General features: G+C 42.5%; 1 protein-coding gene across 4 annotated transcripts in view; it reads right to left on the bottom strand.

Annotated features, from left to right (window-relative positions):
* Nucleotides 1–26,143, bottom strand: part of Gatad2b (GATA zinc finger domain containing 2B) — a 68,283-nt gene that overhangs the window by 19,880 nt on the left and 22,260 nt on the right. For all 4 annotated transcript variants that reach the window (XM_090340949.1, XM_090340947.1, XM_090340948.1 and 1 more), the window contains exon 2: nucleotides 4,475–4,810. In XM_090340949.1, coding sequence (XP_090197075.1) covers nucleotides 4,475–4,809 — 335 coding nt within the window. In that variant the 5' untranslated portion in view covers nucleotide 4,810. The remainder of the gene's footprint in view (nucleotides 1–4,474; nucleotides 4,811–26,143) is intronic.

Here is a 26,143-nt window from a genome sequence, read left to right as displayed (position 1 = left end):
TTTTGTTTTTTTATTGTTGTTGTTTGGGTTTTTTTTTGGGGGGGGTACAGTATTGGGCCTTGTGCTTGCTAGATCCCAACCCCAGATCTACACTACTTTTGAGATAGAATAGCTGGGAGTATTTATGTTCAGAACAAAATGCTCTCAGATCTTAAGTAAATGTGTAACTTAATGCTCTCAGTCATTCAGTAATCATGAGAGCTTATCCATCATTCTCTTAAGATTTTTCTGTTTCAACTGCCTCTTTTTTTTTTTTTTTTTTTTGCCAGTCCTGGGGCTTGGACTCAGGGCCTGAGCACTGTCCTTGGGCTTTCCTCAAGGCTAGAGCTCTACCACTTGAGCACAGCACCACTTCTAGCTTTTCTGGGTACTAAGGACTTGAACCTGGGTCTTTGTTCATGCTAAGCAAGCACTCTACCACTAGGCCAAACTCCCAGCCGGTTTCAGCTGTTTTTGAGACATGTGTTTTTGAGACATGGACACTTTTTAAAAATTTATTTTTTGGTGCTGGTGCTTAAATTTAGGATTTACACATGGCATTAGAAAGGTGTTCTACCATTGAGCTATATATATACAACCTCAACCCAAAGAACCATACCCCCCCTCCCCGCAGTTGACTTTTTTTTGGTGGTGCCGGTATTAGGCTTGAACATTGTCCCTGAACTTTTTCTATTTTTGTTTTTGTCAGTCATGGGACTTGAACTCTGGGCCTGGGTGCTGTCTCTGAGCTCTTCAGCTCAAGGCTACCACCCTATCCCTGTCCTTGAGTGTTTTCTTTTCTGTTCTGTTCTTTTTTTTTTTCTTTCGGTTGTGGGGCTTGAACTCTGGACATTGTCCCTCATCTTTTCAGCTTAAGGCCAGCACTCTATCACATTGCCACTTCCTGAGCTTTTTCAGTCAAGACTACCACTATACCATTTGTACCACAGTTCCATTCCAGCTTTTTCTGGTGCTTAATTGGAGATAAGTCTTGTAGACTTTCCTACCCGGGTTGGATTCAAACCTAAATCCTCAGATCTCAGCCTCCTGAGTAGCTAGGGTTACAGGCATGAGCCATAAATAAATACCTGGCTCCAAAGAAATAAGGCATTCTTCATGATTGTGAAAGAAATTTAGATTTTCAACAAGGTAAAAACCTGAGTTATAGGGCTAGGAATGTGGCTTACAGGTAGAGTGCTTGCCTAGCATGCATGAAGCCCTGGGTTCGATTCCTCAGTACCACATAAACAGAAAAGGCTGGAAGTGGCATTGTGGCTCAAGTGGTAGAGTGCTGGCCTTGAGCAAGAGAAGCTCAAGGTCAGTGCCAAGGCTCTGAGTTAAAGTCCTAAGACTGAGCACAGTCCTTGGGTTTTCTCAAGGCTAGTGCTCTACCACTTGAGCCACAGCATCACTTCTGGCTTTTTCTGTATATGTGGTACTGGATAATAGAATAATCTAGGGCTTTTTGTGTGCTAGACAAGCACTCTACCACCAGGCCACTCTCCTAGCCCAATTTTAAAATTCTCGGGCTCTACTAGCTATTCAGGAGACTGAGATCTGAGGATTATGGTTCAAAGCCAGCCTGGGCACTAAAGATTGTTGAGACTCTTATCTCCAACAACTCTTCTAGTTAATTAGAGGTAAATTCTATGGACTTTCCTACCAGGGCTGGCTTCAATCTCAGAGTTCAGCTTCCTGAGTAGCTAGGATTACAGGCATGAGCTACCAGCACTGAGTTGATTATGAGACTGCACCTGGCTTATTTTCTTCCTTTTATCCTTACTACTCTCTTTCTGGGAAACTGTCAACATTCTTTTATTTTTTAGGCTAGACCTGACACTTGAACTCAGGGCCTGGGCACTGTCCTTGGTCGTTCTCAAGGCTAGCACTCTACAACTTGAGTCACAGCACCACTTCCGGCTTTTTTCTGTGTATGTGGTATGGAGGAACTGAACCAAGGGCTTCGTGTATGCTAGGCAGGCACTCTTACCACTAGGCCATGCTCTTGGCTCCCATTATTTTATTCTTATACAATGTATCTGCCATTTTCTCTCTTCCTCCTCCAAATGAAATAGGTTCCTTCACCCATTCCAGAAAGGAAAAGAATGATTAAGGGGCAAATGGGCTGTGCAAGAGCATGATATTATTTATTCAATTAATTTCCTTCTGAAGGTTCTAAGGATTAATCTACTTTAAAAATTACAATATTCCTCTGACTCTACCTAAAATTCTAAAGACTTTTCTTCTAGATCTATTATAGGATTGATCTGAAATTCACTAAAGTTGTTTTGTTTTTTGCTGGTCCTAGAGTTTAATCTCAAGGTCTGGATATTGTCTCTGAGCTTTTTTGTTCAAGATTAGTGGTCCACCATTCAACCACAGCTCCAATTTTGGCTTTTTTGGTGGCTAAGTTCCATGGACTTTCCTGCTCAGGCTGGCTTCAAACCATGATCCTCAGCCTCTTGAGTAACTAGGATTAGAGACATGAGCTACCAGTGCCTGCCTTGGAGATTTTGTAGTTGTTGTTTGACTGTTTTTTATTACTAGTCCTTGGGCTTGAACTCAGGGCTGGGGCACTATCCCTGAGCTTCTTTTGTTCAACACTAATACTCTATCACTTGAGTTACAACTCCACCTCTAGCCTTTTGGTAGTTTTACTAATGGTAAGAGTTTCATGAACTTTTCTGCCTAGGCTGGCTTAGAACTGCGATCCTCAGATCTTAGCCTCTAGAATGGCGAGGATTATAAGCATAAGCCACTAGTACTTGGCAAGACTTTTTAATACTATTATCAAAAATAATTTTCCTGCCAGGCACCAGAGGCTCATAGCTCTAATCCTAGCCACTCAGGCTGGCTAAGATGTGAGGATTGTGATTTGAAGCCAGCCTGGGAAGGAAATTCCTTGAGATTCTTATCTCCAATTAATCCCCAGAAAACCAGAAGTAGCTCTGTGGTTCTTAAATAGTAGAGTGAATGCCTCCAGCAAAAGAGCTCAGGAGCAGTGCCTAGGCCTTCTGTTTAAGCCCTATGACTGGAAAAAAAAAAAAAATTCCCTCATTCATGAAGTATGGTTTAAAAAAACTGCAGAGACAAAACTAGTAGACATTAAAAAAATAATAAAAGGTATAGAAGAAATGCATGTAAACAAAAGTGCAGCTCAAGTACCTGCTAAACAAGCTGAGCCAAGCGTGAGGCTCTAAGTTCAAACCCCAGTACTGGCAAGAAGGCAGAGGAAAGGAGGGGAAAAAGAAGGAAGGAGTAAGAGACAGAGTCAAAGAGATGACAGACAGACACATATGAAGTTGAGATCCAGTGGCTCATACCTATAATCTTAGGTACACAGAAGGTTGAGCTCTAGAGGAATACAGTTCAAAGCCAGCCTGGGCAAGAAAGGCCATAAGACTCTTATCTTCAACACCAGAAAACCAGCAATGTGGCATTGTGGCTCAAGAGGTAGAACGATAGCCTTGAGCTGAAGAGCTCAGGGACAGTGCCCAGGCCCAGAGTTCAAGCCCCATGACAGATCAAAAAAAAAGAGAGACAAAGATTAGAATTGTCTTCACTTCACAGGCTGACTCACACCTTTGCCAGTTTCAAGTATCTTTCCTTCGTGCACACTCCACAGTTTGAAGTCTTCAACTTCCAAAAACACAAGGATAATGGCCTGTGAAAATGTATGTGCATGAAAGAAATAGATGAGAGAGAGAGAGAGAGAGAGAGAGAGAGAGAGAGAGAGAGAGAGAGAGAGAGAGAGAGAGAGATACAGCACAGAAAAACAGTGATTGCTAGGGACTCAAAGCTTCCTAGTAAGTATAAAGCCCCGAATTCAAATCCCAGTACAAGGAGAAAAAAGACTGAATGAGCATATGTTTAGAAATAAATATATAGGACCGGGAATTTGGCCTAGTGGTACAGTGCTTGCCTAGCATGCACAAAGATCTAGGTTCAATTCCTCAGTACCACATATATATAAAAAAAAGCCGAAAGTGGTGCTGAGGCTCAAGTGGTAGAACTCTAGCCTTGAGAAAGTCCAAGGACAGGGCTCAGGCCCTGAACTCAAGCCCAGGACTGCCCCCCCCACACCAAAAAAAAAGAGCAGAAGGAAGTGGCACAAATTAAACAAGACTATAGAGATTTAGCACATGAAGATTATTTCCTTCTAACACAAAAAAGACCCATGCTTTTCAATGAAATAAAAATGAGATGTTATAATAAACAGAACCTAAAAGACTGTTTTTACTCTTTCTAAGGCTATCAGTTCTCTAATGCCAACTTTATCTAGAAACAACCATTTTACCAGGGTAAGAATTATTCCTCTCAGTCTGCTAAACTACAATTTCAGGCACCTAACTTCATTTGGAAATGACAGTAACTCACAGTCCTGCTTAAGACATTTTAAGATGAAAAACACCTTCCTCTGAATGAAATTAATTTCATTTTCACAGGCTTAGTTTTAAGAACAACCTATCCCTGTAGGTAGATAAAACAATCATACCTCCGTCTAGCACTCATATCCACAGGCTCATCATTGATGTTTTCTTTGCCTGGTCTTCCAGCAGTCCTGCTATCTCCATGAGGCCTGAGATTCCCATTGAGTTTCTCTTCATAGCCCTTGACACCACTGCCATCTTGTTTGGTTGGTAACTCATGTGGCACTTCAAGATTCGCCAAATCCTTCCTTTTAAGCAATGCCAACATTTTCAAACGTTCCATGGCCTCATGTCCTTCCATTTTGAGTCGTTTTGCCAGGACGTCATCTCGCTCATCTGCTGGATCCAAACTGCGCTTCAACAGATTCAGGCGAAGAGCATCTTCTGTCATTCTATCCATCCTATACAGAGAAGGACACAAATAAGATCAGAATAAAGTAGCTTCAACAATCAAAAAGAAAGAGAGGAAGTATTTAAAATTATTATTAAAGTTATTAAGAATCATTTATAGGCAAGGAGTATGACCTAGTGGTAGAGTGCACAAACCCTGGGCTCAATTCATTGGTCCCAAATACACAGAAAAAGCCTGAAGTGGTGCTGTGGCTCAAGTGGGAAGAGTGTGAGCCTTAAGAAAGCTCAAGGACAGTGCCCAGGACCTGAGTTCAAGACCCAGAACCGGCAAAAAAAAAAAAAAAATCAGGGCCACAGTATAGCCTAGTTGTAGAGTACTCTTCTGGCATGCATGAAGCCCTGAGTTCAATTCCTTAGCACCACATACTCAGAAAAGGCCAAACGTGGTGCTGTGGCTTAAGTGGCAGAACACTAGCCTTGAGCAAAAAGTGTCCAAGGGCAGTGCCCAGGTCCTGAGTTCAAGCCACAGGACTGGTTAAAAAAAAACACACACACACATATGTATGTTACATTATGTATTATTAATATGTTGCAATATGTGTCAACAAAGTTAATTTCCTATGGAATATTATTTTAGAACATCTATATTAAAGAAATTCTCCATTTAAGGAAGAAGACATGGGTCAAGTAATAGAGAAGCAGCTTGGCAAGCAAGCCAAATGAAGCAAGGCCCTGATTTAAGAATCTCATTGACTTTCATGTCTGGGCTGGCTTCAAATCACAATCCTCAGATTTGGGCCTCCTGAATACCTAGAATTATAGTCATGAGCCACTGGCGCCTAGCTCTTGCTTAGCTTAATTTTCTGCTCATGGCTAGCACTCTTATCATATGAACTGTTACTCCAGTCCAGCTTTTTTGTTGACTAACTAGAAATGGAGTCTCATGGACTTTTCTGTCTGAGCTGGCATCAAGCCTAGAACATCAAATTTCGCCTCCTGCAAAACTAAGATTGCAAGCATGAGCCACAGACATCCAGCAAGTGAAAATCTAAATTAATATTTGAATTTTCTTTAAGACTTCAAACCAAGGCTGTCTTCCTGGTAGAAAATAGCAATGACTACCTAGAAAGTTTCTCAGTAACAGAAACTTAGGTTCAAATGGTTACATATTTTTAAGTTAGGTCAAATATATACTTCACAGATTCAAATCTTAAATTCAGCTGAGCACCAGTGCCCCACACTTGTAATCCTAGCTGCTCAGGAGGTTGAGATCTGAAGATCAGAATTCAAAGCCAGCCCAGGCACAAAAATACTTGAGACTTTTTTTTTTTTTTTTGGGTGGGTCATGGGGCTTTCAACTCTGGGCCTGGGTGTGGTCCTGAGCTTTACAGCTCAAGGCTACTGCCCTACCCCTGAGCCACAGCGCCACATCCCGTTTTCTAGTGATTAACTGGAGATAAGAGTCTCATGTTTTTTAGTGCCTGGGCTGGCTTTGAACTTTGATCCTCAGATCTCAGCATCCTGAGTAGGTAGGATTAAAGGTGTGAACCACCTTTATAAGTGAACCACCTGGTATAAGTACAGGAAACTCTTAATCTCCAATTAACCAGAAGAAAATCAGAAATGGTGTTGTGGTTCAAGTGGTAGAGCAGTAGCCTTGAGCTTAAGAGCTCAGGGACAGAACCCAGGCCCAGAGTTTAAGACCCATGATCAACAAAACAAAACTAAACAAAACTCAAGTTCATCCGTAAAAATGGTATTCTTGGAAGATATCCAATTAAAATATAATTTCTACAGTCTAGGGGCATGAGTTCCATCCCTAATAATTGAAATTCAAGCAAAAGGGAGAAAACACTGTCAACATTAACTGGTTCTGTTGCAAATAAACTTGGATGTGCTTGCGGCATCTTTCTTCCTGTGTAGGACTTTAAAAAATAAGGGTTATTTGGTTTTTCTTCTGGTTATATTCAAGACAAAGATTACAGAGAACAAAAAGAAAACACATCTTTTAGAGGCTACAGAAAATATTAAGACAGAACTATTTAGGTGTTGGTGGCTTGTTCCTGTAATCCTAGCTACTTAGGAAGCTAAGATCTGAGGATCACAGTTCAAACTAGTCCCATCACAAACAGTCCTTGCAATCCTCATTTCCAATTAACTATTAAAAGCCTGAAGTAGCTGGGACAGGAGTGTGGCCGAGTGGTAGAGTGCTTGCCTAGCATGCACGAAGACCCGGGTTCTATTCCTCGGTACCATATATATAGAAAAAAGCTGGAAGTGGTGCTGTGGTTCAAGTGGTAGAGCTCTAGCCTTGAGAAAAAAAAAAGTCCAAGGACAGTGCTCAGGCCCTGAGCTCAAGCCCCAGGACTGGCAAAGGAAAAAAAAAGCCTGAAGTAGAGCTATGGTTCTAGTGCTACAGTGCTAGCCTTGAGTGAAAAAAGCTAAGGGACAGTGCCCAGGACCTGAGCACTATCCTTGAGCTTTCTCAAGGCTAGAGCTCTACCACTTGAGCCACAGCACCACTTAAGGCTTTTTCTATGTATGTGGTACCAAGGGATCAAACCCAGGCTTCATACATGCTAGGCAAGCACTCTACTACTAGGCCTAACTCCTGGCACCAGCACCTTTATTCAGAGGCACATGCAGGCACATCCGCGTGTACACACACACACACACTCTCGCTCTCTCTCTCTCTCTCTCTCTCTCTCTCTCTCTCTCTCTCTCTCACTCTCTCTCTCACTCTCTCTCTCTCTCTCGCCAATTCTCCACCCCACTTCTCTCCTCTCACCAAGTAAATATTCTACATATTTTGCTTATATGTTCATCAACTGATAGGTATACTTTAAAAAATTACCAATTTGGGCTTGAAGTATGCGCTAAGTACTAGAGCACCTGCCTAGAAACCATGAGGCCCTCAGTTCAAATATCAACCCCCCTCCCTGCATACATAAACATAAAAAGAACACAAGATATACACTTAAATTACACTTTAATAAAAATGTAAGAAATTTACTGAAAATTTGTCCCATAATAATTTTTCTCCTAGCTGGGTGCTGATGGCTCACACCTGTAATCCTGATTACTCAGGAGGCTGAGATCTGAGGATCATGGTTCCAAGCTAGCTAGGGCAGGAAAATCCATGAACTCTTATCTCCAATAAACCACTCAGAAAAAGCTGGAAGTAGCATGGTGGCTCAGAGGCAGAGCGTTAGCCTTGAGCACAGAGAGGCTGAGGGACAAAACCCAGGTCCTGAGTTCAAGCTCTAAGACTGGCCTCCCCGACCCCCCAAAAAATCCTTTCCAAGCTGAGCACTGCTGACTCAGAAGAGTGTGGCTCAAGTGGTAGAGCACTAGCCTTGAGTATAAAAAAGCTGCAGGACAACACGCAGGCCCTGAGTTCAAGCCCCTCCACGACCAGTGCACATGTGCGCACGCGCGTACACACACACACGCACATGCACAGATTCTGGAATGTGAAATAGAAGGGAGATGAACAAGACACTGAGTTTTCTGGCCACTATTCTCTGCTGCCCATATCCGAACAGGACAGTTTAAGCATGTGGTTGGGACGGGAATCCTGTTTCTTACTAATGTTTATATCCTAGGATGGCAGTTGACACTACTGTCTAGGACATAATATTGTCACAGTTTGGGTTGCTACTATTCATAGGCCTTTAACTACAAAGAAAATTTCTTATTTCTCACAAACCTTAGATCATCTCTGGGTTCCAATGAGTATTTGAAAACTGTCTATCACTGGACTCTCAAGGAATTGAGGACTACAGAAATGTGTTGAGGCCACAAGGGATTTAGCCATTGCCAAGAATAACATCTGAATTGATTTTAAACATGGCTCAATGCTTCTAAAGGAAGAGTCCTTCAGCAGGAAAAACACTGCTATTCATCAGTGGCAGAGCTTGACCAAGACCAGGGGAGCTGGCAACTGGCAATACGAAATTTAAGTTCAAATTCCTGTGGCAACAATTAACAGTTGTTTTCTGGGTGTTGAGGATAAGACACAGAGCTTTCTACATCTTTGCAAGACTACTAAGATACATCACCAATCCCTAAGCATCATTAAGATGCTTCTACCTCCCTACTACCAGAATTACATAAACATACTTAGCCTTTCAGGTACCCTTTGTTTTCCTCAACCATAACATCTTTCAAAACTGTATCACATCAGGTGCTGGTGGCTCACTTCTGTAATCCTAGATACTTAGAAGGATGAACTCTGAGGACTGTGATTAGAAGCTAGCCTGGGGTAGTTCTGTTTCCCAAAAGCTAGAAGTTGAGTTGTGGCTTAAATTGGTACAGAGCCAGCCTTGATAAAAAAAAAAAAAAAAAAAGCCAAAGGACAATGCTTAAGCACTGAGTTCGAGTCCCAGTGTGGGCAAAAAAAAAAAAAAAAAAACAAGCAAGCAAGCAAAACTAAAGTATTGACACTGATACAATGTAACTTTTACTTATTGTCATCTGAATTTAATTTTTTCTTTTTTTGGTCAGGACTGGTATGTGAACTCAGGACTTTTTAGGAAGGATTCTCTATCACTTTAGTCATATCTTCAGCGCTGTATTTAGTTCGAAACAATTTCATTACTTTGGTCAAAGTGGATCACTAGGTGTGGTGGCTCACACCTGTAATCCTAGCTGCTCAGGAGGTTGAGATCTGAGGATTGCTATTCAAAGCCCGGGTACTAAAGACCATGAAACTCTTTGTTTTTGGGTTTTTTGTTGTTGTTTTGTTGTTGTTGTTGTTTGTTTTGCCAGTCCTGGGCCTTGCATTGTCCTTGGGCTTTCTCAAGGTTAGAGCTCTACTACTTGAGCCACAGGATCATTTCCAGCTTTTTCTATATATGTGGCACCAAGGATCGCACCCAGGTATTTGTGCATGCTGGGCAAGCACTCTTACCACTAGGCAAAACTGCTGGCTCATGTCCATGAGACTCTTATCTCCAGTTAACCACTAGAAAACTGAAAGTGGGGCAGTGGCTCAAGGGGTAAGGTGGTAGCCTTGAGCTGAAGAGCTCAGGGACAATGCCCAGGCCCACAGTTCAAGCCCCAAGGGGGAAAAAATGTATCAAAGACTTCTATATCAGACCAAAACTCTGAAACTACTGCAAGAGAGTAGGAGAAAGATTTGAATTGATAGGTGTAAGTAGATACTTCTTGAGGAGAGTTCCATGGGCACAACAGACAAAAGAAAGGCTTAACAAGTGGACTTACATCAAAATAAAAGTTTCTACACAACTAAGGGCATAATTATTAAGCTAGAAATACAAATTGGGAAAGAATATTTACCAGCAATGTATCAAAGGCCTAATATCACACAGACACAGACACAGACACAGACACAGACACAGACACAGACACACACACACACACACACACACACACACACACACACACACGGAGCTCAAGAAACTAATCCCTCCTAAACTAATAAACCAATCACTAAATGGGCAAGGAAACTAAGAGAGACTCAAAAGAGGTAAGAACAGCAAAGAAACATAGGAGGAATGTTCATCATTCCTGGTCATTAAAGGAAATGTGAATCAAAACAACTCTTGAGATTCCATCACACCCCAGTAAGACTGGCTTACATTGTGAATTCAAAGGACAACAAATGCTGGCAGGGATGTTGGGGAAAAAGAAACCCTACTATACTGCTGCTAGGTATGTAAAGTGTATTCTGGACAGCAGTCTGGAGGTTCCTCAAAAAACTAAACTTAGCTGGGTGCTGGTGGCTCACGTCTGTAATCCTAGCTACTAGAAAGGCTGACATCTGAGGATCATGATTCAAAATCAGCCCAGGCATGAAAGTCTAAGAGAATTGAACTCAGCCTGGACGCTGTCCCTGAGCTCTTCAGCTCAAGGCTACCGCCCTACCCTTAAGCCAAACCCCACTTCCCATTTTCTAGAGGTTAACTGGAGATAAGAGTCTCAGGACCTTTAGTGCCTGAGCTGGCTTTGAACCTTGATCCTCAGATCTCAGCCTCCTGAGTAGCTAGGATTACAGGTGTGAGCTACCAGGCACTCCAAATAAACTGCCAGAAAACTGGAAGTGGCACTGTGGCTCAAGTGGTAGTGTGATAGCCTTGAGCTGAAGAACTTAGGAACAGTACTCAAGCACAGAGTTCAAGCCCCACAACCAACAAAACAACAAAAAACCCTAAATCTTCCCAACAATGCATACCACTCTTGGACATCTACCGTGAATATCTGAGTCAGGGTATGATAAGAACACCTGCACATCCATGTTCACTGCTGTACTATTCACAATAGCCAAGATATGAGACTTGCCCAGATGCACCACCATGATGAGTGGATACAAAAAATTGTGGTACCTGGGGCCAGGAATTTTGCCTAGTGTTAGAGTGCTTGCCTAGCATGCACAAAGACCAGGGTTCGATTCCTCAGTACCATATACATAGAAAAAAGCTGGAAGTGGTGCTAAGGCTCAAGTGGTAGAGCTCTAGCCTTGAGAAAGTCCAAGGACAGTACTCCAGCCCTCAGCTCAAGCCCAGGACAAAAAAAAAAAAAAAAAAAAAGTGGTACCTATACACAATGGAATTTTACACAGCCATTGGAAAGAATAAAATGTCATTTGCAGGGAAATGGATAGAACTAGAACAAATCCTGCTAAGTGAAGTAAGCTCTAAGAAACAAATGTCACATGTACTCTCTGACAGGCGCAAATGAGATCTAAAATGCACTGGGATATGATAAATTATACAAGATCCTAGATACTCATACACGGTGAGCTCAGAGACAGTGCCCAGGCCCTGAATTCCAGTCCCAGAACTGGCAAAAGCAAAAACAAACAACCAACCAAAGAGATAGAATGCTAACCTTGAGCACAAAAACTCAGAGACAGTGCCTAGACCTTGAGTTTAAGGTCTTAAGTTCAAGCTTTGAGTTCAAGCTTTGAGGACTAGTGCATGTACACACATACACACACACCACACCACACACACACACACACACACACACACACACACACTCACACATACACACAAAGCTTTAAAAAATTATTTTTCTGGGGCTGGGAATGTGGCCTAGTGGTAGAGTGCTTGCCTAGCATGCACGAAGTCCTGGGTTCATTTCCTCAGTACCACATCACAGAAAAGTTCAAGTGGTAAAGCACCCAAGGACAGTGCCCAGCCCTGAGTTCAAGCCCTAGGACTGGGGTGTGTGTGTGTCTTTTTTTTTTTTGTAGTCCTAGGGCTTGAACTCAGGGCCTGAGCACTGTCCTTGGGCTTTCTCAAGGTGCTGCTCTACCGTTTGAGCCACAGCCCCACTTTCAGACCTTTTTCGTATGTGATACCCAGGAATCAAACCCGTGCATGCTAGGCAAGCACTCTACCACTAGGCCAAACTCCTGGCTCCATGTATGTATTTCTAATATGCTATTTTGGCTATAAATCCAAAGCAAAATTGCTTGGCAGTGTGTGTGGGGGGGTACGTGAATATCCTTGTTTATTTACTTAATATTATAAATATAAATGGTCATTATTTGTTTTAATGCTGTTAATATGTTAAACAAAGCTCTCAGTGACTGAGCTAAATATGTAGACTGAGGACTTCTTTTTTTTTGGGGGGGGGGGTGCAGTTCCTAGGGCCCAGAGCTTTCTTGCACAAGGATAGTGTTCTATCACTTTGAGCCACAGCTCCAATTTGATTTTGGGGTAGTTAACTGGAAATGAGTCTCACAGGCACAAAGGCCTTTCCTGCCTGAGCTGGCTTTGAACCACAATCCTCACTTCTCAGCCACAGTAGACACCAGCTCCTGGCTGTTTTTTTTTTTGGGGGGGGGGTTGGGCCTGGGCGCTGTCCCTGAGTTCTTTAGCTCAAGGCTACCACCCTACCCCTTGAGCCACAATCCCCACTTCCCATTTTCTAGTGATTAATTGGAGATAAGAGCCTCATATTCTTCAGTGCCAGGGCTGGCTTTGAATCTTGATCTCAGGCTCCTGAGTAGCTAGGATCACAGGTGTGAGCAGCCACCATGCCTGGCTTGTTTTTAATCCATCTTAAGACATGAACTCAGGGGCTGGGCACTAACTCTGAGCTTTGGTAATCAAGGTTAACATTCTACCACTTGAGCCACAGATTCATTTCTGGCTTTTTCGTGGTTAATTGTATATAAGAATTAGGGCTAGGCACAGTGGCTCACACTCCCTACTCAGGAGACTGAGATCAGAGGACTGTGGTTCAAAGCCAGCCAGGCACTAAAGACAGTGAGACTTTTATCTCCAATTAACCACTAGAAGAGCTCAGGGACACCGCCCAGGCCAGAGTTCAAGCCCCAAGACTGACCGAAAAAAAAAGAAAAAGGCTTTTCTGCCCAGGCTGGGTTCAAATGGTGATCCTCAAATCTTAGTCTCCAGGGCAGCTAGTATAATAGGTATGAGCCACACGCATCCTTCTATGGGGGACCTGATTTTTTCTTTTTCTTTTTTTTTTTTGCCAGTCCTGGGCTTGAGCTCAGAGCCTGAGCATTGTCCTTGGACTTTCTCAAGGGTAGAGTACCACTTGAGCCTCAGCATCACTTTCAGCTTTTTTCTACGTACATGGTACTAAGGAATTGAACCTGGGTCTTCGTGCATGCTAGGCAAGCACTCTACCACTAGGCCAAACTCCCAGCCCAGAGGGACCTGATTTTTAAGTGTCCTTTTGAAGAGATCCTGAGACAAAAACTCTAAAAACCATAAATTATGCCTAATAGCTCCAACAAATAATGAAAAAATACAATGGCTCAAATAAGACAGAATATTTCTGTCATGAAATTACCCAATGTGAATATTTTCTGTTCCTTATAGAAATTCAGAGATACCAGTTACTTTACCCCATTCCCCCCCCCCCCATCCCCTATAGCCATGGTTCTCACCCTTCAGTGCTTATCAGAACTACTTGGAGGGGCCAGGAATTTGACTTAGTGGTAGAGTGCTTGCCTAGCATGCATGAACACCTGGATTCAGCTCCTCAGTACATACACAGAAATAGCCAGAAGTGGTGCTGTGGCTTAAGTGGTAGAGCACTAGCCTTCTGAAACCCCAAGAACAATACTGAGGCACTAAGTTTAAGCCCCAGGACTGCCCCCCCCAAAAAAAAATTACTTGGAGAAGGGGGGTTTATTTAAGCATATTCCTAATTGTCCTCAGAATTTCTTTTTCAGTGTGTCTGGAATTCTGGAATTAAGAATTTGTATGTCCAACAGGTTCCTAGAAAAAGCTGATACCACCAGTAGGAGGATCTCATTCTAGGGCACTGTCTGATATGTCAAGGCTAGGTTGTAGCCAAATGATAAGGGGACCACTTGTTTTAGTTTTGAGCCAAGAAGTTCCACAAACTACTTTCTATTTATTCCATTGTCAAAAATTTAGTGTTAGGCTAGGAAATGCAATGTAACTGAAAAGCACTGTGGTCAAAACTTTTATTGATACTTTTTACGATAGCTGAAAGGAGGCTAATTTTGATGACAATAAGTGGTAATATCAAGACACTGAAAAGTAACTTTGTGAGAGGATTGATTAGGGAACAAGTTTTATCAGATGAAGGATCTAGGATTACAGGCGTGAGCCACTATGTGCGCTTCACCAGTTTTCTTACTAATGTTTTCTTTTAGATCCAAGTTGTAATCTATCATCTCATAGTTCATTGAGCTGTTCTGTTTCCTTGGTCTCCTTTAATCCATGAGAGTTTCTTAGTCTTTATTTCCTGAACAGTTTTGAAGAGTGTTGCCTGTCCTCCTGTAAAATACTCCTTAATCTGGGTTTATCTAAAATGTCCTCATAATTAGTTTATTTTTTGCAAAATATTACAAAATTAATGCGCTCTTCTCAGTGTTATTTTATCAGAAAATATATAAAGTAAAAAAAAAAGAAAAAGCCCCATGTAATGTGGGTTACATTTACCATTTAACTTTGTAACTATTTAATCCTCAAATCTCAGCCTCTTGAGTAGCTAGGATTACAAGCATGAGCCAACACTCTGGTTGCTGATTTAAACTTCATTCACTTGAAGCAGGATGTGATAGCTCATACCTGTAATCCTAGCTACTCAGGAGGCTGAGATCTGAGGATCACGGTTCAAAGCCAGCCCAGGCACTAAAGTCCATGAGACTCTTATCTCCTATTAACCACCAGAAAACAGGAAGTGGCACTGTGGCTCAAGGGATAGGGCAATATCCTTGAGCTGAAGAGCTCAGGGATAGCACCCAGGCCCAGAGTTCCGGCCCACCCCAAGGGGGGGAAAAATTAGGGGCTAGGAGTTTGGCCTAGTGGTAGAGTGCTTGCCTAGCATGCACAAAGACCTGGGTTCAATTCCTCGGTACCACATGCATAGAAAAAAGCTGGAAGTGGTGCTGTGGCTCAAGTGGCAGAGCTCTAGCCTTGAGAAAAGCCCAAGGACAGTGCTTAGGCCCTGACTTCAAGGCCCAGGACTGGCAAGAAACAAAATAAAAAAACTTTAATCACTTGGTTAAGATAATGTCTACTGAGTTTTTTCCACTGAATAACAGTATTGTGGAGATGTTTAGAAGCTAGGTATGCAAATTCCCTATCTCTCATCAAATCTCTATTCACTAAATCTAGCATCTTGGAAGTGGCCCTGTGCCTCAAAGAGGTAGACTGCTAGCCTTGAGCAAAGAGTTCAAAGACAGCACCCAAGCTCTGACTGAGTTCAAGTCCCAGGACCCACAAATACATACATATATACATATACATACATATTTGTATACCACATGATATTTGGTTAAGAACAGATTACACAAAAATTATGTAAGGGTTGGGCAGGGAGTTTGGCCTAGTGGTAGAGTGCTTGCCTAGCATGTATGAAGCCTGGGTTTGATCCCTTGGTACCACATACACAGAAAAAAGCTGGAAGTAGTGCTGTGGCTCAAACAGTAGAGCTCTAACTTTGAGAAAGCCCAAGGATGGTGCTCAGGCTCTGAGTTCAAGTCCCAGGACTGGTTAAAAAAAAAAGTAAGAGGGGCCAGGAGTTTGGCCTAGTGGTTAAAGTGCTTGCCTAGCATTCATGAAGACCCAGGTTCAATTCCTCAGTACCACATACATAGAAAAAAGCCGGAAGTTGTGCTGAGGCTCAAGTGGTAGAGCTCTAGCCTTCTTGAGAAAGTCCAAGGACAGTGCTCAGGCCCTGAGCTCAAGCCCAGGACTGGCAAAAAAAAAAAAAAAAGTAAGAAGCTGGGTGCTTGTAGTTCATGCCTGTTATCCTTACTATTCAGAAAGTTGAGATCTAAGGATCATGGTTTGAAGACAGCCTGGACACATAAATAAGTGAAACTCTTTATTTCCAGTTAATCAGAAAAAAAAAAATAGAAAAAAAAAAAGAGTCAGAAGCAGAGGTGATACAAGTGACCCAGCATCAACCTTGAAGCTTTTAAAAGGCTAAGAAGAGCACAAGTTCCTGAGTCCAAGCATCAGAACCAGCACCCCTAGCCCAGAAACCAAAAAACCACCAGAATACTGGAAGTGGCACTGTGATTCAAACAGTAAAGCACTAGCCTTGAGCACAAAAGCTCAGGGATAAGCTGTCACTGGTACCTTAGAGTCTGTAATCCTATGGCTATAATCCTAGCTACTCAGGAGGCTGAGATCTGAGGACTGAAGTTCAAAACCATCCCAGGCACAAAATAATGCCAGAAAATTGGAAGTGGTGCTGTGGCTCCAGTGGTAGAGCACTGGCCTTGAGCTGAAGAGCTCAAGGACAACACCCAGGCTCAGAGTTCAAGCCCCATGACCAACAAAAGAAAGAAAGGAGAGAGGGAAGCTCGAAAGCTTAGGGATAGCACCTAGACCCAGAGTTCAAACTGCAGGAACAGTAACAAAACAAACACTTTCAAAAAAACAGGACAAAGACAACGACAACCAAAAACAAACAAACTAAAGCAACTCTGAGTTCATAGTGATACCAGAGAGATTGGTATTTTATAGCTTATTTGGGGGGGGGGGGAGGCAGTTGGGGGGAGGTGTCAGTTGTGAGGCTTGAACTGAAGACCTGAACACTGTTCCTGAACTTCTTCACTGGAGGTAGTGCTCTACCAATTCAAGCCACAAAGTCACTTCCGGTTTTCTAGTGGTTAACGGGAAATAAAAGTCTCATAGACTTCCCTATTTGGGCTGGCTGTGAACTGCAATCCTCACAGATCTCAGCCTCAAGTAGCTAGAATTATAGATGTCAGCCATTAAGCACCCAATGATGTATTTGTTCTTTTCCTTCAAAATTTTCAAGAAAGCACCTGTCAATACTCAAGTCTAAGTAACATAGTTTGTCAATTGTTCTTTTATCAAGTAAAAAACTATTCTGCTTGGGGCCGGGAGTTTGGCCTAGTGGTAGAGTGCTTGCCTAGCATGCACAAAGACCTGGGTTCGATTCCTTAGTACCACATAAATAGAAAAAAGCCAGAAATGGTGCTGAGGCTCAAGTGGTAGAGCTCTAACCTTGAGAAAGTCCAAGGACAGTGCTCAGGCCCTGAGCTCAAGCCCACGACTGGGGAAAAAAAACAAACAAAAAAACCTATTCTGCCAAGCACAATGATGCACACCTAAGCTCCCAGAATTAGGGAGGCTGAGGCAGGAAATATCAAGTTCAGGGTTAGCTCAAGTATAACAGTGAGTTTGTTTCAAGCTAGCCTGGACTACATAGGGAAACACTGTCTCCAAATACACACACACATACATACACATACACACATACACAATTTATCCTATAAAGCAGCTACTTTGACAAATACTGTACAAGTACTTTTCCTTTAGACAGCCACTATAACAAAAAATAGAAGAGCCCCCTAATTTAACACACAAAATACTAAAATGCTATGTACTAAAATACACAAATACACAGACACACACACACAGTAACTTTTATGGGGCTTAAACATAGGGGCTACACACTATCCCTGAGCTTTTTTTGCTCAAGACTAGTGCTCTACCACTTTAAGGGAAAACTCCACTTCTGGGTTTCTGATAATTAGAGATAAAGCATCTCAGTGGTCCTTCCTGTCTAGGCTTGCTTTGAACAGCGAATTCTAAGATCTCAGCCTCCTAAGCAACTAGGATTATAGGTAATTAACCAGCACCTGGCCATAGTTCATTTTGTACATAGTGTACACTAAATATGACTGCTTTTGTTCATCTTTCCTCCCTCCATTCCTGTGCCCTTTCTTTCCCTTCTCCTCAAAACTCAATTTCATTTCCTGGCATTCATTTTGATAAACAGTTCTTCTGTTGTTCAGAGGAATTACACCTTTGGATTTCTCCCCTAAGTATACCCTCCTCCTTTAGTCAGTTTGTTTCTCTCTTAATTTTTTGAGACAGGATCTCACCACATATACCAGGTTGGCCTTGAACTGGAGATCCTCCTGCATGATGGGATTTTTAAGCATGTACCTTTGAGACTGCCCTGTACTATTTATTGCCACCCTGTCTAGAAAGAAGCAAACAAATTATATAAGCTTTAACAAAGTTAAAGTTTCTAAATGAATTAAGGAACTTCCTCTGGACTACAACCTAACAAACCCTTATTATAGGATTCAAACCAGTATGAAAATTTTCTCCCACTTAAAACTCCCTAGGGCTGGGCCCAGGAGTTTGGCCTGGTGGTAGAGAGCTTGCCTAGCATGCACAAAGACCTGGGTTCAATTTCTTGGTACCACAGACATAGAAAAAAGCCAGAAATGGTGCTGAGGCTCAAGTGGCAGAGCTCTAGCCTTGAGAAAGTCCAAGGGCAGTGCTCAGGCCCTGAGTACAAGCCCCAGGACTGGCAAAACAAACAAAAACTCCGTAAACCTCCCTAGGGCTGGGCACCAGTAGCTCTCACCTGTAATCCTAGCTACTCAGGAGGCTGAAACCTGAGGATGGAGGTTCAAAGCCAGCCTGGGCACAAAAGTCTGTGAGACTCATATCCAATTAACCAACAGAGAACAGGTTGTGGCGCTATAGCTTACGTGGTACAGCGCTACCATTGAGCTGAAGAGCTCAGGGACAATGCCCAAGACCAGAGTTCAAGTCCAAAGACCAATCAAAAAACAAAAACGAAAATCCCTAGGCAATTCTTGTCCATCAGAGCCATTACCTTAAATGGTCAAGATAGGAGCTAAAGTAAATGCACATAAAACCATACCAGTATAATCTCTTTATTCACTCTTGTAACTACTACCTCATTTTTACCTAACAAAAGCTACTTCCTACATATATCACATCTAGGAAGCATATAAAGAGAATTAAGATGGTAGTAAACTGATCAATAATTTCTAACAGAATACAGAACACTCAATAGCAGATGAAAGATACTTTACTTTCATTCCAACTGAATCTTCCAATTGGAATACCTGAAGTGTTCAGATGCTTAAAACAAGCTTTAATTTTTCCTTCCATGTGCACTTGATTTTTCTATTGTACAATTCTAACTCTGCAGCAGGGAAAGAATACAGCATTTTTACAATATCATACAAAACAGAACAACAAAAAGCTATAAAGGAAATAGGAGAGAAGTCAAAGGGGCAGCTTAATAGATACTAAATGTATTATCATCTAATATTTTGCTTCTCATTAAAGCAATTCTTTTCGCTCACCCATCCTGACAATTCTGAATGATTAATTGATTAAAACAAAATAATTCAGCTTGTTCCCTACCCACCTTCCAGAAGGATCTTAACAAACTGAAGACATTAAATCCAGGAGACATTTCTCTTCTACATACCCCTTCTCAAGTACAAACACCTTTGGATAGGTGCAGAAAGAAGAGATGCAGAATAAACGGCCTTAGTTCTCAGGTACTATTTCCACTAACAACATGGTCATTATTATTTGAGCTCACAAGCACTCTCATTTGTTACAACACAAATACCAGTTTTGTTGTTGTTGTGGGGATTTTTTTAATGGCAGCAGGGGAAAAAAGTGAGTATGTAAGTGTGTGAGTGTGTGTGTATATATAAAGATTTTTTTTTCAATTGCTCTATGCCCTCCCTTCCTTGTCCATCAGTCCAAGCAAGCAGAGATGACAGACTTCCTTATATAATAGCCTGTGATTTCCTCCACTGCAGGCCTTTCCCTTTGTGTTCTGTATACACTTAGACACACGAGCACGCGCACATTCTCATTGCTTTGCAGCCCCTGGCATGATGCCAGCACTCAGTCAGCTGGTTGACTCCATTCACAGAGCAGTGTTGGCGCTGACATGGGGGGGGGGTAATAAGGGTACGGAAGAACTAGAATCATCATTGCTACAGACAAAAGACATTTTAAGGAGAGAAAGATCCTTAATATAACATTGCTTATAGCTTCAACTAGAAGACTATAAACTAAAGATCCCTTACCATTACAGCAAATGGTTGAAATATAGGGGAAGAGAATCTAAACCAAAAGCAGCTGCTTTGTATGAGAATCATTCCCTAACAGATTTTTAAAAACAAAGCGGTTATTACTTCAATTCCATTAGAAACCTTAGACTGATATACTGAAGAACTTAAAGCAACTGAATTCCTGCTTTTAGATTTTGTTCAGGAAGAGATATTTTAAAAAGTACTTATACATTTTTTTGGTTCCCTCCTCTAGCTGCCAGAAAAGCCGGAGAAAAGGAGAAACAGAAAACATAAAAAGGAGGGGAAAAAAGCAGCAAGAGATGTATTTATATTGCACTCCCCCCTTCCTGAGGACGGAGAGGGTATTCCTCCTTTTTCCATCCTAAGAAAAGCTCTTTCTATAACCCAGACTGGACACATACATACCAACCTCCTTGAGACCTGAACAGACCTAGTCTCCAAGCGGGCACTGACCTGCCAATCATATGGCGTACTGTTATATTAAACAAAAGAAACAGGAGATGCTTACTTTTACCCATGATGCTTAGCGGGGGCAGGAAGAAAACCAGTCTTAGCCGGTTTATAACCTCAAGACATAAAATTATCTCTTAATTTTTAAAAGTCATTTGTAGCACAAAAGTCAGTCTCCCTGTTCTGATCCCCCCACCCCCCAATTATTCTGGCCTAGTGCCAAAGTTCGCCTTCATTCATAAGACCTAGTTTCCTCTCAAATCATGCTTTAACTGTTTAGTTTCCAAAGCTAACATCCAAGACAGGAAATCACAGAATCAAGACCAAAGTATACCTAAACTTACAACAAAGAGAAAGTACATATCAAGCTACTTTCTTTTCTGAGATAAGGTTTTGCCAGTAGGCTACACAGGTCTCAAACTTACTCTCTTACCTCCACCTTCAAAGTGCTGAGATTATAGGTATGAGCCACCATGTCCAGCCCAAGCTACTTTTCTTTAACCTTTACTGTTAGTATTATGGGACAGGTACTTATAATACAGTAGATCTGTTCATCAAAGATTTTCCTGATGGCTGTCTTCACATGTAGTATTTTTTTTTGGGGGGGGGGTGTTAGTCCCAAGGCTTGAAACTGTTCCTGAGCTCTTCAGCTCAAGCATACTAACACCTATGAGCCACAGTGTCACTTCTGGTTTTCTGGAATTAATTGGAGATAAGAGTTTCACAGACTTTTATGCCTGGGCTGGCTTTGAACTTCTATCCTCAGATCTCAGCATCCAGAGCAGCCAGGATTATAAGTGTGAACCACTAGTGCCTGACCTGCATAATCTGTTTTTATGAGTTTTTTGCTATTTTATGTTTTTGTGCCAGTTCTGGGGCTTGAACTCAGGGCTTGGAAAGCTGTCCCTAAGCTTTTTATGCTCAAGATTAGCACACTACCACTTGAGCCACAGCTCCATTTCTGGCTTTTTGGTGGTTAAATGGAAAAAAGAATCTAACAATCTTTGCTGGGGTAGCTTCAAACTTGACATCTTATCCTCAGATCTCAGCCTCCTAAGTAGCTAGGACTACAGACATGAACCACTGTCACCAAGCTGTTTGGATTGTTGTTGTTATTGTTGCTGTTACTATTTGATGCTGGAGGAAAAACCAGGACTAAGTTAAGTGCTTTGTGTTTGTTGGTAGTGCTAAAGACTGAACCTAGTGGTAGAGTGCTTGCCTAGCATGCATGAAGACCCAGGTTCCATTCTTCGGTACCACATATATAGAAAAAAAGCCAGAAGTGGTGCTGAGGCTCAAGCGGTAGAGTTCTAGCCTTGAGAAAGTCCAAGGACAATGCTCAGGCCCTGTGCTCAAGCCCAGGACTGGCAAAAAAAAAAAAAGATCATCAAGGACTTTCCTGCCCAGGTTGGCTTCACACAATTGCTGCCTAGCATCTATCACTAACCAACAAAAATACCAAACTGGAGGTATAGTTAAAGTGGTAGACCAACAGTCATGAGCAGATAGAGCACTGAATGAGCACAAGGCCCTAGAAAACACACACACACACACACACACACACACACACACACACACACACACACACACACACAGTTGAGGCTAGGCTGGGTATATACCCCCTCAGTGCAGAGTTCTTACCAAATATGTGCAAAGCCCTACTTTTGATTTTTAAAACTTAGGAAAGGGGGCCGGGAGTTTGGCCTAGTGGTTGAGTGCTTGCCTAGCATGCACAAAGACCCTGGTTCAATTCCTCGGTACCACATACATAGGAAAAAAGCCAGAAGTGGTGCTGAGGCTCAAGTGGTAGAGCTCTAGCCTTGAGAAAGTCCAAGGACAGGGCTCAGGCCCTGGGCTCAAGCCCAGGACTGGCAAAAAAAACACAAAAAACAAAACAAAAAAAAAAAAACCTTAGGAAAGGAGGCAGGCGGGGGATACAATAGCTTAGATCGTGTGCGTGTGCGTGTGCGCGTGCGTGCGTGCGTGTGTGTATTCACCACACTGAAGAGAACTTGTTTTGTTTGAATGCCAGTCCTGGGGCTTGAACTCAGGGCCTGAGCATGTCCTCGGGCTTTCTCAAGGCTAGTGGTCTGCCACTGGAGCCACAGTACCACTTCCAGCTCTTTTCTATGTATGTGGTACCAAGGAACAGAATCCAGGTCTTCGTGCATGCTAGGCAAGCACTCTACCACTACGCCAAACTCCTGACCTGGAGAACTTCTTTTAAATGCTCAGGCCCAGCCACAGTATAATTTCAATTATTATTCTACTTTCTACAACTAGGATACTCTTTACGCTCTTTCCTTTCATATTCCAGTACCTTAACTCATTTTGCGCCATTTAATGCACACATTCTATGTAAATCTACAGATCCAAATATTAGACAAAAATAAGTAATTCCCTGATTAATTTTTTGTGAGAAAATGCTAGAAAAGAGTTCTAACACTTAAACTACACTTCTAGACCCCTTTTGCAGTTTTATATTATCTAATCAAAATACTGGCATCAGTAAGAAAATGGTAGGGAAGAAATTCAAAGAAAACAGAAGGAAAGAAGCAGTGGCTTATTGTGCTAGAGGTCTTATTAGCTTAGGACTTTTGCTATAGGATCTTTGTCTAGCTGAGAAACTAAGATTTGTATAAAGAATAAGAATCATAATGGGGGAAAGAGGGCTGAGAGTTTGGCCTAGTGGTAGAGTGTTTGTCCAGCATGCAGGAAGACCCAAGTTCGATTCCTCAGTACCATACACATAGAAAAAAGCCAGAAGTGGTGCTGTGGCTCAAGTGGTAGAGCTCTAGCCTTGAGAAAGCCCAAGGACAGTGCTCAGACAGGCCCTGAGTTCAAGCCCTAGGGCTGGCAAAAAATAAAAAATAACGGGAAGCCAGTAATCCTAGCTACTCAGAAGGCTGAGATCTGAGGATCAAAGCCAGCCTGGGCACAAAAGTCTGAGATTCTTAACTCCAATTAACCTCTAGAAAAAGAGTGGGGCTTGGCTCTAGGGTAGGGGCCCTGAGTTGAAGAGCTCAGGGGCAATGCTCAGGCACAGGGGTAGGGCAGGAGCCTTGAGCTTAAGAGCTCAGGGACAGTGCCCAGACGCAGTTCAAGCCCCATGACCCACACACACAAATAATCATGGGAGAAGGACACACCTCCCTCTTCCTCTCTCCCTCTCCCCCTCTCCCTCTCCCCCCTCCCCCCTCTCTCTTTGTGGGTCATGGGGCTAGAACTGGCCTGGGCCCTGTCCCTGAGCTCTTCAGCTCAAGGTTCCCACACTGAGTCAAGCCCCAATTCCCTTTTCTAGAGGTTAATTGGAAATAAGAGTCTCAGATCCTTCTGTGCCAGGGCTGGGTTTGAACCTTGATCCTCAGATCTCAGCATCCTAAGTAACTAGGATTAAAGGCTTGAGCCACCATGCCAGAATTTTGTTACTTGTCAGTCTCCTATGGATACACTGTACCAAATGCCTGCTTCATTTGAATCACTGAAACTCAAATTACTGTTACAGAGAATAGATAAAAAATATCTACAACTTATTTAAAGATATTAATTTATAAAAATTTCCTGGCAGGGGCTGGGAGTTTGGCCCAGTGGTAGAGTGCTTGCCTAGTGTGCACGAAGACCTCGGTACCACATACACAGAAAAAAGCCCGAAGTGTTGCTGAGGCTCAAGTGGTAGAGTTCTACCCTTGAGAAAAATCCAAGGACAGTGCTCAGGCCTTGAGCTTAAGCCCAGGACTGGCAAAAAAAAGAAAAAAAAAATTTCCTGGACAAGAACCGGGTACCTGAGGTTCACAGCTGTAATCCTAGCTACTCAAGAGGCTGAGGATCACAGTTCAAAGGCAGCCCAGGCACAAAAGTCCGTGAGACTCTCATCTCTAATTAACCACCAGAAAACCAGATGTGTTGAGGCTCAAGTGGAACAGCATTATCCTTGAAGAGCTCAGGGACAATGTCCAGATTCCATAGTTCAAGCCCCAAGACCTAAAAAAAAAAATGTACTAGCCAGGATGGGGAATGTGGCTTAGTGGTAGAATACTTGCCCAACATGCATGATGAAGCCCTCGGTACCATATAAATAGAGCCAGAAGTGGCACTGTGGCTCAAGTTGTAGAGTGCTAGCTTTGAGTCTTCCCTGCCCCCTTCCCAAAGAACCTCAGAGACAGTACCTAGGCCCTGTGTTCAAACCACAAGGCTGTAGGACTGGTGAAATAATGATGATGATGATAATAATAATAATAATTTCCTGGGCAATAGAACATTAATGTCACTCAATTTTCAGAAACAGAGCCTGAGTAATCTATTTAGGAGATAAGAATGCAGATCTTGCCCAGAGTCAGCTGCTCATATTGGTAATCCTAGTTACTCAGGAGGCTGAGATCTGAAGATGACTGTTAAAAGCCAGCCCAGGTACTAAAGCCCGTGAGACTCTTTTTCTGTGTATGTGATACCAAGAAATTGAACCCAGGGCTTTGTGCATGCTAAATGAGCACTCTACCACTAGGCTCCGCTCCAGGCCCTCTGTGAGACTCATCTCCAATTAACCATCAGAAAATTGGAAGTGGCACTGTGGCTCAAGTGGCAGATCTAGCCTTGAGCTGAAGAGCTCAGAGATAATACCCAGGCCCAGAGTTCAAACTTCATGACAGACAAAAAAAAAAACAAAAACAGAACAGAATGCTGATCTTGGGGCTGGGAATGTATGTTAATGGTAAAGTGCTTTCCTAGCATGCATGAAGCCCTGGGTTCAATTCCTCAGTGCCATATAAACAGAAAACGCAGGAAATGGTGCTAGGGCTCAAGCGGTAGAGTTCTAGCCTTGAGCAAAAGAAATTCAGGAACAGTGATCAGGCCCTGAGTTCAAGCCCCAGGACTGCTCCCCCCCACACCAAAAAAAAAAAAAAAAGAATGCTGACCTAGCATCCTGGGTTCAATCACCAACATGGGTAGGCAGGCTGAAAGAAAAAGAGAAGATCTGAAAGTGAAGACAGACAAAAGGAAGAGAGGTTTCAGGGAGGAAAAAGAGGGAAGGGGTAGAAGGATGGAGAAAGGAAGAAAAGAAAAAAACTGGAGACTTCATAAAACAGAAGAAGACAGATTATATGTCAAGGAACTTATATATAGAACACAGAATTTTTAAAATGTAACAGTATAAAGCCAAATAACCCAATGTAAAAATGGGCAGGGCTGATGATGTAGCTCAACGGTAAAACATTCATGAGTCCTTGTGTTAGACCATTAGCACTACAAAAATAACTAAAATGGGCAACTGGATGCTACTGGCTCATATACATTCCATAATCCTATCTACTCTCTGGTAGCTGAGAGCTGGCCTCTAACCTTGGCTAGGGACATGGCTCAAGTAGTAGAGTGCTAGCTAAGAAAGCAAGCTGAACAAACACAAACCTGATACTGGGGGAAAAAAAAGAAAGAAAATAAATAAAGCCAGGCACTGGTGGTTCATGCCTGTAATCCTAGCTACTTAGGAGGCTAAGATCTAAGGATCAAGGTTCGAAGCCAGCCTGGTCAGGAAAGTCTGTGATAGTCCTCCTCCTCCTCCTCCTCCTCCTCCTTCATCTTGCCAGTCTTGGGG

This window comes from Megascapheus bottae, chromosome 10, assembly GCF_031878675.1.
Source record: "Megascapheus bottae isolate mThoBot1 chromosome 10, mThoBot2.hap1, whole genome shotgun sequence".
NCBI classification, from domain to species: Eukaryota; Metazoa; Chordata; class Mammalia; order Rodentia; family Geomyidae; genus Megascapheus; species Megascapheus bottae.
This window is presented reverse-complemented; position numbering and strand designations above follow the sequence as displayed.